Source organism: Grammomys surdaster, unplaced genomic scaffold (assembly GCF_004785775.1).
Source record: "Grammomys surdaster isolate TR1022 unplaced genomic scaffold, NIH_TR_1.0 184, whole genome shotgun sequence".
NCBI lineage: Eukaryota > Metazoa > Chordata > Mammalia > Rodentia > Muridae > Grammomys > Grammomys surdaster.
This window is the reverse complement of record NW_021604629.1, coordinates 1,442,264-1,457,880: the sequence shown is the minus strand read 5'-3', so window position 1 is coordinate 1,457,880 and position 15,617 is coordinate 1,442,264. Positions and strand designations below refer to the sequence as shown.

At 38.5% G+C, this 15,617-nt stretch overlaps 1 protein-coding gene across 1 annotated transcript; it reads right to left on the bottom strand.

Annotated features, from left to right (window-relative positions):
• Positions 1–3,229: 3,229 nt before the first annotated feature.
• LOC114621696 (olfactory receptor 497) lies at positions 3,230–4,174 on the bottom strand. The gene has a single exon (XM_028768053.1). It carries the CDS (start codon positions 4,172–4,174, stop codon positions 3,230–3,232), a length of 945 nt encoding a protein of 314 aa, XP_028623886.1.
• Between the last annotated feature and the right edge of the window lie 11,443 nt (positions 4,175–15,617).

Below are 15,617 nucleotides of genomic sequence, written 5' to 3'. Positions count from 1 at the left end.
TGTGGTTCATTTACACAATTGAATACTTCTCAGCCATTAAGAATGAGGCTATCATGCATTTTGCTGGCAAATGAATGGAACTAGAAAATATTATCCTGTATGAGGAAACTCAGACCCAAAAGGACATGCATGGTATGTACTCACTAATAAGTGTATATAAGTAAAAAATGTACACAATGCCCAGAATAAAGTCCACATAATTCAAGAAGGTTAACAAGCTGAAGGGCCTAAATGAAGACGCCCCAATCCCATTTGGGAGGAAGAAGAAAGCAATCACAGGATAAGGGAGGGAGGGAGGTACCTGAGTGGTAAAGGTGACAGGGAGGGAAAGAGGGAAACATGGTCAAGTATTGGGGTGGGTAGACCAGGACTGAAACCCTAAGGCCAGCAAAAAGAATGGAACCAGGTGACCTTGGGAGGTAGGAGGAGAGGATACCCTCTAGAATATACCTGTGACCTGGGAAGTGAGACTCTCAGAACTCAAAGGAAAGGAGTTTAGATGAAATGCCCTACAGTGGGGAGAGGGAACTTGTAAATCACTTTCTAATACTTTATCATTATATCAATGGATTAGCATACTTCTCAATATTCATCAGAAACGTGTCTTGTTAGTGGCTAGTCATTAACTCAAAAGTATTCAATGTATAAAGAATTAGAAACTGTGGAAGGTACAGCTCTAAATGGGACAGCCATATCACTCCCCTCTATTCTATAAGAACAGATATCATTGTCAAGGAATAGGTGAAAAGATTGCAAGAGCCTAATGTGGTGGATCTTTTTTTTTTTTTTACAAAGAAATCTTTATTCATACAGAACAGCATGGTTATAGATATGAACTCATGTTAGCTATGTCAACATGTCTGAGCTCAAACCAGACAACATCCCAGCCTGGAGATAGGAGGTGGTCATGAAGTCCAACTCTAGATCAGAAGTAATTGTATCTGCCAGAAGAAGAGCCAACTGTCTTTAATGTTTTTTCCTTTGGTAGGATAACTATGCTCTGGTGGAAAGAACATGGAGGTGGAAGAGGGAGCCTTAGGATTGGGAGGAGTTGAGGAGAGAGGGTGAAAATGATGTAGATACAATTTAAAAAACAGAGTGCCTGGTATTGGTATAGTAGCAGACAGATTGATCAATAGAATCATCAAAGACACAGAAATAGACCTCTACACATAAGGACATTTGACTTTTAACAAAGAAGGCAAAACTATCCAATGGAGTAAAGTAATCACCTTCAACAAATGGTGCTGGTCTAACTGGATGTCTGCATGTAGAAGAATGGAAATAGATACATATTTATCACCCTGCAGAAACCTCAAGTTGAAATGCATCAAACTTCAACATGAGACCAGACAAAATAAATCTAATTGAACAGAAAGTGGGAAATAGCCTTGGTATAGAAGAGAACCGCATGAACAGAATACCAATGTCTCAGGATCTCATCAACAATTGAGAAATGGGACCTCATGAAACTCAATAGCTTCTGTAAGGCAAAGAACACCTTCAATAAGACAAAACATGCTGGTGAGAATGTGGTGCAAGGGGCACATTCCACAACTGCCAGTGAGAGTGCAAACTTATACAACTACTTTGAAAATCAATTTGGTGGTTTCTCAGAAATTTAGGAATAGTTTTTCCTCAAGACCCAACTATAACATTCCTTGGCATATACCCAAAAGATTTTCCACCATATTACAGGAAGACTTGCTCAATTATGTTCAAAGCAGCTTTATTCATAATAGCCAGAACCTGGAAACAACAAAGATGCCTCTCAACTAAAGGATTGATAAAGAAAATGTGATACTTCTATACAGTGGAATATTAGTCAGCTATTAAAAACAAAGACATCATGAGTTTTGCAAGCAAATGGGTGGAACTTAAGATTATCATCCCGAGTGAGGTAACCCAGAGCCAGAAAGACACGTATGGTATGCACTCACTTATAAGTGGATATTAGCCATAAAGTGCCAGACAATCATGCTGGAATCCACAGACTCAAAGAAACTGGGTAATAAGAAGGTCTTGAAGGATGATGCATGAATCTCACTATAAAGGGGAAATTAAATAGCCATCAAAGGTAGATGTAGAGAGGGAAATGCTTAGGAAACGAGTTGAGGAGGTGAACAGGAATAGTGATTAGGTTTCCAGAGAGGAGGCAATAGAGAGAGCTGGAAGTGAGAATAAAAATCAGTGGGGGAATGGGACATCTCTGGCAACCAGTTGAAGACTTGAGAATGTAAAAGATACCTAGATTTTATGGGGATGATCCTAGCAGAGATTCCTACCAGAAGGGAATACATAGACTAAAGTGGCAGGACTTCAAGAGGAGAAAGGGGGCATCATGACACCCACAAAATTTTCAACCCAAAATTTGTCTTGCCCACAAGACATACAGACATAAAGATGGAGGAGACTGAGGGAACACCCAACCAATAACTGCCACAACTTGAGACCTAGCACATATGGAAGAACCAACCCCTGATACTATTAATGACACTCTCCTAAGCTTACAGAAAGGAAACTATAACTGCATCCTGAGAGGCTTCATCCAGCAGCAGACACAGGCATATGCAGATACTGATGGTCAAACATTAGGTATATCTTGGGCAGACTTGTGGAAGTATGGAGGATAGAAGTGAGCAAGTTGTGGGTCAAAGACACCACAAGAAGAGTCACAGAGCTAATTAACAGGGCTCACAGAACCTGGGACACCAACCAGGGAACATGCAGGAGCTGGACATAAACATTATACATTTGTAGCAAATGTGTAGCTTGAACTTCATGTAGGTTCCCTAACAAGTAGAGAAGTGGCTGACTCAGGCTACATTCCCTACCATAGGATGAACTTCTCCCTAACTATACTGCCTCTTAGGACCTCCATAGGAGAGGATATGCCTAGCCCTGCTGAGACTAGATGCCCCTGGGCAGGGTTGTATACCAAGGAGCTACCCTTTTTTGAGCAGTAGGTAAGGGGAAAATGAGGAGAGAAATTGTAAGGGTAGTACTGAGAAGGGTGGAGGAAAAGGGAATGTGATTGGGATGTAAATAAATGTAAAAAAACCCAAAAAGGTAAAATCTGATAAACAAAATAGTCACATGTATTGGTAGGAAAAGGAGATGAGAGAAAATAGAGCAAGAAGTCTTATAACTTGAGATGGTGGTCACATTGGTCTTCATAACTGCTGTTAGTATATTAAGTTTCACCAAAAAAAAAAAGAGAGAGATTACTTTAGCAGAATGTTTTCTTACCAAGCTGTCTCTTGATAGCACCCTTAATCTCATTATTCCTGAGGCTGTAGATAAGGGGGTTCAACATGGGGATCACCACCATGTAGAACACAGACACCACCTTGTTCTGGTAGGTGGAGTATGTAGACTTGGGCATCACATAAATAAAGGTAATGGTTCCATAGTAGAGAGTGACTGCAGTGAGGTGGGAGGTGCAGGTGGAGAAGGCTTTCTTTCGACCCTCAGTAGAGTGCATCTTCAGGATGGTGATGAGGATGTAGGTGTAGGAGACCACTATGACAAACACTGTGATCATAGTAACTGAGCCTGCAGAAAATGAGATAACAACTACAGAGACACTGACATCAGAACAGGAGAGTTCCACCAAAGGAGCAAAATCACAGAAAAAATGATCGACTCTATTTGGTCCACAGAAGAGAAAAGAAAAATAAAAAAACATGATGAGGGAAGGGTTAAGAAAACTCCCTATATAAGAGCCCACAACCAACTGAATACAGACTTGTGTGGACATTTTGATGGAATAAAGCAGTGGGTTGCAAATTGCCATGAAGCGATCATAAGCCATGGCAGCCAGAAGGAAGCATTCAACTGACCCAAAGAAAGCAGCCAGGGTCTGCTGGATACCACATCCAAGGTAGGAAATTGTATTTCTCTCTGTCAGGAAGTTGATAAGCATATTGGGTGTGACAGATGATGAAAGGCCCATGTCAACAGAAGCCAAGTGGCTGAGAAAAAAGTACATGGGGTGATGGAGCTGGGAAGAGACTCTGATGAGAAGGATGGTGCTGAGGTTCCCAAACACAGTCACCAGGTAGATGCACAGGATGATGGTGAAGAGGACAACTCTAAGGCCTGGGTCATTTGTTAATCCCAATAAAATGAACTCTGTCACTGTAGTGTGGTTCCCATCCTCCAGGAAAGCCATGGGACAGTGTAGCTGGTGCTAGATGGAGACAGAATAGAAAGAGATTCATAACTGTTTCACTAAATTTTATTTCATGCAGACACTGAGGGCATTACATGCTAATTTATTATTCAAAAATTGGACCAACAATCATGTTTTACTCAGGGTACTCATTGTTTATTCATTTCTACACAATACATTTTTCAAATTATTTAATCAAATAAACTAGAAATGTATTTCTAATAATGAATAACTTTTATTTACAGTGTTTATTATAAAACATTCTTAATCCTTGTTAAGTTAAGGATATAAAATCATGAGATTTTTCCTGGTGAGTTGGGCTTTCAGATAATGACTCTTGCATTCAAGCCTGACAGCTGACTGCTAGTTTTATTCCTTGTCTGTGGTGACAGGTGAGAACTGACACCTGTATGCTATCCATTTGATATTTACAGCTATGTTATGTTACCTGCAACATTCTCTTCACAGAAATAAGGAGATAAATTAACGTAAAATAATACAAGCCTTTTCAAAATAGCAATGTTTATTATAACAGATGATTAAAATGTAGAATCATGGGATTATATCATGGAGACTTAATCCTTGCTAAATTTATTTGACTGCTTACTAAATCATCATTATACGATTGTAAAATGTATTCATTTATATTTTTATTTTATTATATTAAATATTAATACTTTTTTTTACCTTTTTGTCTTTTTCAAAATAGGATTTCTATGTGTAGTTTTGGTTTTCTTGCTATATAGGCCAGGCTGGTCTTGAATTCACAGAGAACTGCCTGCCTCTGCTTCCTGAGTGCTGGCACTAACATTCTGTGTCACCAGCCTTCAAATTGCAGTTAAGTTTTGTATAATTTCCATTTTATAGCAGAAAACACTTTTATTTGAGTAAAGTTATAAACATGAAGTAAAATATTATGGAATTTAGAGCTTGCTCTTGGCTAAGTACAGTGGCTGCACTTGCAAAAGAACCTGTCTGAGTATCATTCCCAGGATCCACTAGTTATTCACAGCAGTCTGATTGTACAGTTCTTTGGACTAATGCCTTCTTCTGGTCCTCACAGGAACCAGGCATTCACAGGGGGCTTGTTTGTATAGCAGGTAACACTCATATAAACTAAATAAAAATAACAAATTTTCAAAAGAGTATTAGATATAAAAACCAGGCACATTGAATTCCATTTATTACTGTTAGTAACCACACTATTAATGAATAGTCACAATGTGGTTGAAACCATACATAAGTAAGAGAAAGACAAGAAGGCAGCATTTCAGCTTTTCTATGGTTAATACATAGAAAAGTGATTTGTTGGTGATGTTGATAACAAAGTCTTTAAAACTGAATAATGGTCACATTAAATTTACCAATCTGACTTCCAGCTGTAAATTCATTAAATACATTAAGTTCTTCTAAATAAATCATAATTCTTTAAAGTAATTTGTAAATTAATTTTATCATCAGATAAATTATAGCTATTTAGCAAAATATTAGTAATTATTTGTTTAGATACATCAACTCCTTAACCAGTGCAGTGTTTTCTAACTGAAGTATGTCAGAATGAATTCACATTATTTTCAACAGAGGACACTGCTCAATATTCAACCTCAGAAGTTAAGTGATTTACCAAGGTTTATTCAGGAATGAGCAGATTGACTCACGTTCTATACTTACATCCTCATTTGTTTACAGTGGTACCAGTGAGGCTGACACAATCAGTCCATAAACAAAGCAGGCTTTGTTAGCCTTTTGCTGAATGTTATGCATGTACATCTTTGAAGGTCATGTTGAGTTCTGTTCTTCCCAATGGCTATATAAATAAAGAATTTATGAAAACTTAGTTTATGCCTGATAATTCTGGATATTTTACTAATAAAATACAAGGTGAGTCTTTGAAAATTTGCTTCCCCTGCCTTCCATTTTTATAACTGCATGATTCCACCTGACTTTTTTCTCCACCCTGTTTGTAAATACAGTACATTTCAAAAATAGAGTATCTCCATTTACCAACAAAGTCAAAATCTTACCTCTTGAAATAAGAACTCATTTCAAAGTAAAAGGTTCATTCTTATTATGATTTTATAGCTGCAATGCTGTTTCCTATCATAATTGTTTGTCACTGAAGATAACTCCCTTCAGAGGCTCCAGATTCCAGTGTGAATTCAAATCATCAGGGATCATTACCAATGTTCAAGTAAGTACTGAGCAATTCATTTAACACAAACACAATTAATTTCTCAAAAGACTGTTAATCTCAAGCAATCTCTTGTTTTCCTCTTTATGTGAGTACTGATGTACTTTCATTAGGTAGTTATGGGATATATAGGATAACAAATTGTCTTAGGTAAAAATTCCTGCAAGTTGATATTTGTTTCAGGTTAGTTCAAGTTAGTAGATAGTGAAGCAATCATTAAAATGGACTATTTTGGCTTCTTTCAATATGCATCAGCCTTTCTTTCAGCCTTTTAGTGGTCGATATAATATGCCGTATTATGCCCTTTTGGCTGGGGCAGACACTAGCTGGTCTGCTCCCATGAAGACACCACAATCTGAGACATCCTAGAGGAGCCATTGCACTCAGAGCAGCAGACACCATATCCTGAGCCATCCTAGAGAAAGCATGACACAAGGAGGAAAACTACAACCTAGAAAAAGCAAGGAAGTAATCTTCCTATAACTCCAAAAGAAGATAGCTACACAATCATAATTACACCCCCAATAATAAATATAACAGGAAGTAAAAATTATTTTTCCTTAATATCTCTTAATATCAATGGACTCAATTCTCCAATAAAAAGACATAGACTATTAGACTGGGTACATAAACAGGACCTAGAATTTTGTTGCATACAGGAAACACGCCTTAGTGACAAAGACAGACACTACCTCAGAGTAAAACGATGGAAAACAATTTTCCAAGCAAATGGTCCCAAGAAACAAGCTGGAGTAGCCATTCATAATCAAATAAAATTGACTTTCAACCAAAAGTAATAAAAAGATAGGGAAGGACACTTCATATTCATCAAAGGAAAAATCTACCAAGATGAAGACTCAATTCTGAACATCTATGCTCCAAATGCAAGGGGACCCACATACATTACAAAAATTTATTAAAGCTCAAAGCACACATTATACCTCACACAATAATCATGGGGGATTTCAACACCCCACTCTCAGCAATGGACAGATCATGGAAACACAAACTAAATAGAGACACAATGAAATTAACAGAAGTTATGAACCAAAAGGATTTAATAGATATTTATAGAACATTTCATCCTAAAACAAAAGACTATAGCTTTTTCTCAGCACCTCATAGTAACTTCTCCAAAATAGATGATATAATTGGTCATAAAACAGGCCTCAACAGATACAAAAAGATTGAAATAATCTTTTGCATCCTATCAGAACACCATGGACTAAGGCTGGATTTTAATAATGACAAAAACAATGGAAAGCCTACATGCACGTGGAACAATGCTCTACTCAGTGATGACTTGGTCAAGGAAGAAATAAAGAAAGAAATTAAAGACTTTTTAGAATTTAATAAAAATGAAGACACATAATATCAAAACTTGTGGGACTCCATGAAAGCAGTGCTAAGAGGAAAACTCATAGCTCTATGTGCCTACAAAAAGAAACTGGAGAGAGCATACACTAACAACTTGACAGTACACCCAAAAGCTCTAGAACAAAAAGAGGAAAACTCTAGAACACCCAAGAGGATTAGATGGCAGGAAATAATCAAACTCAGGGCTGAAATCAACCAAGTAGAAACAGAAAGAACTATACAAAATATCAACAAAACCAAGAGCTGGTTCTTTGAGAAAATCAACAAGATAGATAAACCCTTAGCCAAATTATCCAGAGGGCACAGAGACAGTATCCAAATTAATAAAATCAGAACTGAAAAGGGAGACATAACAACAGAAATTGAGGAAATTCAAAAAATGATCAGATACTATTACAAAGGCCTATATTCAACAAAACTGGAAAATTTGGATGAAATGGATAATTTTCTAAACAGATACCAGGTACAAAAGTTAAATCAGGAGCAAATAAACTATATAAACAGTCCCATAACCACTAAAGAAATAGCAGCAGTCATTAAAAGTATCCCACCAAAAAAAAGAGCAGCACTAGATGGTTTTAGCGCAAAATACTGTCAGACCTTCAAGGAAGACCTAATACCAATTCTTTTCAAACTATTCTATAAAATAGATACAGAAGGACCATTACCCAATTCTTTCTATGAAGCTACAATCACGCTCATAGCTAATCCTCACAAAGATCCAACAAAGAAAGAGAACTTCAGACCAATCTTCCTTATGAATATCGATGCAAAAATACTCAATAAAATTCTAGCAAACTGAATCCAAGAACACATCAAAACAATCACCCATCATGATCAAGTAGACTTTATACCAGGAATACAGGGATAGTTCAATATTCGGAAATCCACCAATGTAATCCACTATATAAACAAACTCAAAGAAAAAAACCACATGATCATCTCACCAGATGCTGAGAAAACATTTGAACAAATTCAACATTCCTTTATGGTAAAAGTCTTGGAAAGATTAGGAATTCAAGGCCCATACCTAAACATAGTAAAAGCAATTTACAGCAAACCAGTAGCCACCAACAAACTAAACGGAGAGAAACTTGAAGCAATCCCACTAAGATCAGGCACTAGAAAAGGCTGCCTACTCTCTCCCTACCTATGCAATATAGTACTGGAAGTTATAGCCAGAGAAATTAAACAACACAAAGAAGTCAAATAGGAAAGGAAGATGTCAAAGTTTCACTATTTGCAGATGATATGGTAGTATACTTAAGTGACCCTAAAACTTACACCAGAGAACTCCTAAACCTGATAAACAACTTCAGCAAAGTGGCTGGATATAAAATCAACTCAAAAAAATCAGCAGTCTTCCTCTACTCAAAGGATAAACAGGCTGAGAAAAAAATTAGGGAAATGACACCATTCACAATACTCACAAATAATATAAGATACCTTGGTGTGAATCTAACGAAGCGACTGAAATATCTGTATGACAAGAACTTCAAGTCTCTGAAGAAATAATTTGAAGAAGATCTCAGAAGAAGGAAAGATCTCCCATGCTCATGGATTGGAAAGATTAATATAGTAAAAATGGCCATCTTGCCAAAAGCAATCTACAGACTCAATGCAATCCCAATTAAAATCCCAACTCAATTCTTCACAGAGTTAGACAGAGAAATTTTCAAATTAACTTGGAATAACAAAAAAACCCAGGATAGTGAGAACTATTTTCAACAATAAAAGAACTTATGGAGGAATCATTATCACTGACCTAAAGCTGTACAACAGAGCAATAGCGATTAAAGCTGCATGGTATTGGTACAGAGACAGGCAGGAAGATCAATGGAATAGAATTGAATACCCAGAAATTAACCCACACACCTATTGTCACTTGATCTTTGACAAAGGGCTAAAACTGTCCAGTGAAAAAAGAAAGCATTTTCAACAAATGGTACTGGTTCAACTGGAGGACAATATGTAGAAGAATGCCAATCAATCCATTCTTATCTCCATGTACAAAGCTCAAGTCCAAGTGGATAAAGGACCTCCACATAAAACCAGGAACACTGAAACTAATAGAAGAGAAGGTAGGGAAGAACCTTGAATACTTGGGCACAGGGGAAAAGTTCCTGAACAGAACACCAATGGTTTATGCTCTAAGACCAAGAATTGACAAATGGGACTTCATAAAATTGCAGTTTCTGTAAGGCAAAGGACACTGTCAATAGGACAAAATGGCAACCAACAAATTGGGAAAAGATCTTTACCAATCCCACTTCCAATAGAGGGTTAATATCCAATATATACCAAAAATTAAAGAAATTAGACTCCAGATGACCAATTAACCCTATTAAAAATGGAGTATAGAGCTAAACAAAGAATTGTCAACTGAGGAAACTTGAATGCCTGAGAAGCATCTAAAGAAATGTTCAGTATCCTTAGTCATCAGGGAAATGCAAATCAAAACAACCCTGAGATTGTATCTCACACCGGTTAGAATGGCTAAGATAAAAAACTCAGGTGATAGTAGATGCTGGTGAAGATGTGGAGAAAGAGGAACACTCCTCCATTATTGGTGGGATTGTAAGATGGTGCAACTACTCTTCAAATCAGTCTGGCAGTTCCTCAGAAAATTGGGCATAGCATTACCTGAGGACCCAGCTATACCACTCCTGGGCATATACCCAGAAGATGCTCCAACATATAACAAGGAAATATGCTCCACTATGTTCATAGCAGCCTTAATTATAATAGATAGAAGCTCGAAAGAACCCAGATATCCTTCAACAGAGAAATAGATACAAAATATGTGGTATATTTACACAATGGAGCATTACTCAGCTATGAAAACCAATGAATTCCAGAAATTCTTAGTCAAATGTATAGAACTAGAAAGTGTCATCCTGACTGAGGTAACCCAGTCTCAAAAGAACACACATGGTATTCATTTACTGATTATTGGATATTAGCCCAGAAGTTTGAAATACCCAAGATTCAACTCACAGACCACTTGAAACTCATGAAGAAGGAACACCAAGTGTGGGTGTTTCAGTCCTTCTTATAAGGAGTAACAAAAAACTCAAGGGAGCAAATATTGAGACAAAGTGTGGGACAGAAACTGAAGGAGGGGCTGTCTGAAGTCCATTCCACCTGGGTATCCATTATGTGCTGTCACCAAAGGTAGCCGCTGATGTGGATGTCAGGAAGTACATGCTGATAGGAGCCTGATACATCTGTCTCCTTAGAGGTCTGCAAGAGTCTGCCATTTGTAGAGGAGGAGGTTCACAGCTAACCATTGAACTGATCAAGGAGTTCCTAATGGTGGAGTTAGAGAGAAGACTGAAGGAGCTGATAGAGCTTGCAGCCCCTTGAGGAGAGCAACAATACCAACTAACCAGAGCTCCCCAGGGTCTAAACCACCAGCCTGCGAGCACATAGGGAGGGACCCAAGGCCCCAGCTCTATATGTAGGGGAGGATGTTCCTGTCAGGTATAGGTTGGAGAGGAGATCCTTGGTCCCGTGAAGGTGGATGCTAAGTATGGGGGAATTCGAGTGTGGGGAGGTAGGAGTGGGGAGGTAGGTGGGGCCACATCCTCATACAAGCAGGAGGAGGGAGGATGGGCTGGGGGTTCCTGGGCATGGTGGGGGGGCAGAAGAGGTAAGGGGATAACATGTGAAATGCAAATAAGATATCCAATAAAAATATGCTGCATTATGTACTTTGGTGAATATAGGTAAGGATGTGAAGTCAAGTTCAATAACAGTTATTTATTTAAAGTATGAATGTTTTTACAGGCAAGAGTTTTAAATGTTATGGTTAAATCAAAGTAGTGAGTAGACAGAGGTATGGATAATTGCCAGATAAGAATAAACATTTCATAAATCATACCTCAAACAAAGGAACAGTTAGTGTCAGCTTATATAATATAGTATACAACAGAAAGCAAAGTTGACCTAAAGAGTCATCTTAGTTCTCTTGCTAGTCTAAATTACATTGTTAAGATCAACAGTTGATAAAAATGACCTTATCAAACTCAAAATCTGTAAGGCAAAAGACACTATCAATAGTACAAAATGGCAACCCACAAATTAGGAAATAATCTTCGCTAACACTACATCCTATAGAGAGATAATATTTAAAATATATTGTTGCTGTAACTAAGCAATTCAAATAAGACTGGTCAATGAAAACACAACTCAGTAATTATGGTTGTATTCTGCAAGCCTAGATTGGGCAGACTGACCACTTCAGTACTCTATTCCCCAGCTATAAGACCCTTATAACTTGAGGGTTTTCCAGACCCTGCATTTGTCCTTCTACCTCCTGCTTCCCATTCGTCCTCCTACTTCATCTTCTCTCACCTCCTTCTCCATCTTCATTGTCCTCCATTGCCTTCTCTTTCCTCCTTCTCTGTCCTTGCTCTGTTCTCTCCCACCAAACTTTATTTCTCCACCTCCCTTTCCTCTGCCCAATCACTGGCTCCAGCCTTTATTTTACAAATTAAGACGGGCACAAGGTTCACTAGAATTCATCTGTGTAATGACTCACTACTCCTCTGCATCCCTTCACAAGAAAGGGGAATTAGTATCAAAATGCAAGACCAGGGCTATCCACAACATATATAAATAACTGAAGAAATTAGACTCCAAAAAACCAAATAACCTAATTAATAAATGGGATACAGTGCTAATTCGAGTATTCTCCACAGAGGAATCTTGAATGACCTAGAAGCACATAAGAAAATGTTCAATATCTATAATCATCAGGAAAATGCAAATAAAAATAACCCTGAGGTTCTACCTTATACCCAGCAGAATGACTAATATCCAAAACTCAAGTGACAGAACATGCTCCAAGGATTTTGAGAAAGAGGAACAGTCCTCCAATGCTGGTAGGATTGCAAACTGGTAAACCACTTTGGAAATCAATCTGGATGTTCCTTAGAAAATAGGAAATAGGTTTACCTAAAGACCAAGCTCTACACCTCCTGAACATATACTCAAAAGATCTTCTCCCATACCTCAATGACGTGGGCTCCATTTGTAATAGCCAAAAACTGTAAGTAACCTAGATATTCCTCAACTGAAGAATGTATAAAGAAAATGTGATTCATTTATACAGTGGAATACTATTCAGCTATGAAAGCTGAGAACATCATGAATTTTGCAAGCAAATGGATGGACACAGAAAGCGTCATCCTGAGTGAGATAATCCTGTCTGCAAAGGATATGTACTGAACAATAAGTGGAAATTAGCCAAAAAAAGTACAGATTATCCATGATGTAATGCACAAGCAATAAGAATTTTAAAAGACGAAAGGCCCAAATGAGGATTTAATCCCACTTAGAAAGAGAAACAAAATAATCATGGGAGACAGAGGAGGGGCCATACCTGGGTGGGAGGGGGATGAGAAAAGAGAGGCAGTTTCAGGAATGAGGGGAGACAGAGAAGCCTAGAGGACCAGGAGAATGGATGGAAATATGCAGCTTCTGAGAGTGGGAGTGGAGAGAACCTTTAGAATATCACAGAGACCTGGGATGTAAGAGGCTCCCAGGACTCAGTGGTGGTGACCTTATCCAAAATGCCCAACAGTGGGGAGATGAAACATGAAGAGACCACCTCCAGTAGATAGACAGGTCCCCCAGTGTAGAGATGGGGTCACCAACCCACCTTCAAAATTTCTTACTTACAATTGTTCCTGTCCAAAAACAAAACAAAAACACAAACAAAAACAGAGACACAAATATAGCAGCGACTGAAGAAAAGGCCATCCAGTGACCTGCCCAACTTGGAATCCATCTCATGAGTGGGCAGCAAACCCTGACACTATTACTAATGTTATTTTGTACTTGAAGACTGGGACCTAGCATGGCTCTCCTCCAAGAAGATATAACAACAGCTGCAACAGATGCAGATATTTGCAGCCAACCATTGGAAGGGGGCCAGGGACTCCTATGGAAGAGTTAGGGGAAGGATTGGAGGAGCTGAAGGGAATGGTAACATCAAAGGAAGATCAACAGTGTAAACTAACCCAGACACCTGGGGGATCACAGAGACTAAGCCACCAACTAAAGAGCAGACATGGGCTGGTCTGAGGCCCCAGATACATATGTAGCAGAGAACTGCCTTGTCTGGCGTCAATGGGAGAGTATGTGTCTAATCCTGAATAGACTTGACGTCCCAAGAAAGGAGGCTGCATGGGATTGAGTTGGGAGTGGGTGGGTAGGTGAAAGTGATGGGCAAGGTCTGGGGTGAGGAGCACCCTCTCAAAGGCAAAGGGGAGGAGGGAGAGAGTGAAGAACTCTTAGAGCTGGGACCAGGAAGAGCAGCAACATTTGGAATGTAAATAAATGAAACAATGAAAAAATGACATCATGAAATTTGCAGGCAAATAAATGTATCCAGAAAAGGAGTTATTGTGAGTGACGTAACCCAGACCCAGAGAGATACAATGGTATGTACCTACTCAAAAGTGGATATTTGACCCAGCCTGTGGGGGATTCAATGTGACCCTAGGGAAGTAGGTGAAAGAATGAAGGGACAAGAGACACAGAAAAGAAGCGCAAGTCTTGAAAGTCCTGATCAAGCACTTAAACTTTAATTTTCAGGTGCCAGGTTATAAAGACACAAAAAGGGAAGTTTAGACAAGGATCATTGCTTAAGGCTATCCCAGCATTATATCCTCATTGCCTAAGACCTTCTCACTATCGTAACCAGTCCCCAGGAAATACCAGACTTTCTTTAAGTGCCTGGGACCTGAGATAGTGAACATCCTTTCTTAACCTTGTCTGACTAAGCTTTCCAGAACAGCAGGTAATTTCATGGGTTTCGCTCCCAGCAGATATTAGCTGTTAAACAAATGATATCTAAGCTATAGCCTAGACCCAGAGGTTAGTAAAGAACAATGTTTTAAACTGACACATGAATCTCCCTGAAAAGAGAACTACAATAGGTTTTATGAATGGACTGCTGGACAGCTGATTTGAATGGGATCTGAAGGATCACATGGGGGCGAGAGACAATATGGTAGAGGGAGAGATTTTATGGAGATACAGCTGGAAGTGAAAGGCATTTGAGAGATGATACAGAAACCTAATGGAGTGGAAACTTCCTAAAATGTATGAAGGTGTTATTAATGAGGTCGCCTAATAATGGAAGATACAGAATCTCAACCAACCATCTCTTGTTCCCAAATAGAGCTTCTATAGTGGGTCTGGGTTGTATTTAACTGAGTTGTTGGTTAAGATGGTTCCATGGAAATTTCAAAACAATACAGAATGTTGATAAGACAAAGAGTTGCTCTCTACTATCAGACATCAGGACACTGCTGTCAATGACAGCATGCACACAACTCATTGAAGATTAAATTGATCTGTAGCCTACATGGAGCCTTCATCCCTGTGTTCTACTTTTTTCAGTGTAGGGAGGTACTGATAAGGCTACAAGAAAAATAGGAGAATGGAAGAAAGAAAGAAAGAAAGAAAGAAAGAAAGAAAGAAAGAAAGAAAGAAAGAAAGAAAGGAAGAAAGAAGGAAAGAAAGAGAGAAAGGAGGAACGAAAGAAAGAAAGAGAGAAAAAGAAAGGAAGATAAACACTAACTCAGCCACAGACCTTTGACTTACAATCCTTTCTGCCTACAAAATATGCTAGGGAAATGGTGGAACAGAACCTGTGGTAGTAGCCAACCAGTCTTTGGTTTGACATAAGGCCCACCCCATGAGAAGAAACCTATATCTGACAGTTCTTGAGTAACCATGAACTAGAGGGTAGATATCCCAGAGACCTTGAGTAAGAACAAATACTACTGATCTAAAACATTATCAATAAAATGACCTCTAAAATATTCTACTATATTAATAGTTCAGTGCCATATTCAGTCC

Coding starts and splice junctions, on each gene's coding strand:
- LOC114621696 (XM_028768053.1), bottom strand. CDS start 4,174: ATGGCTTTCCTGGAGGATGGGAACCACACTACAGTGACAGAGTTCATT.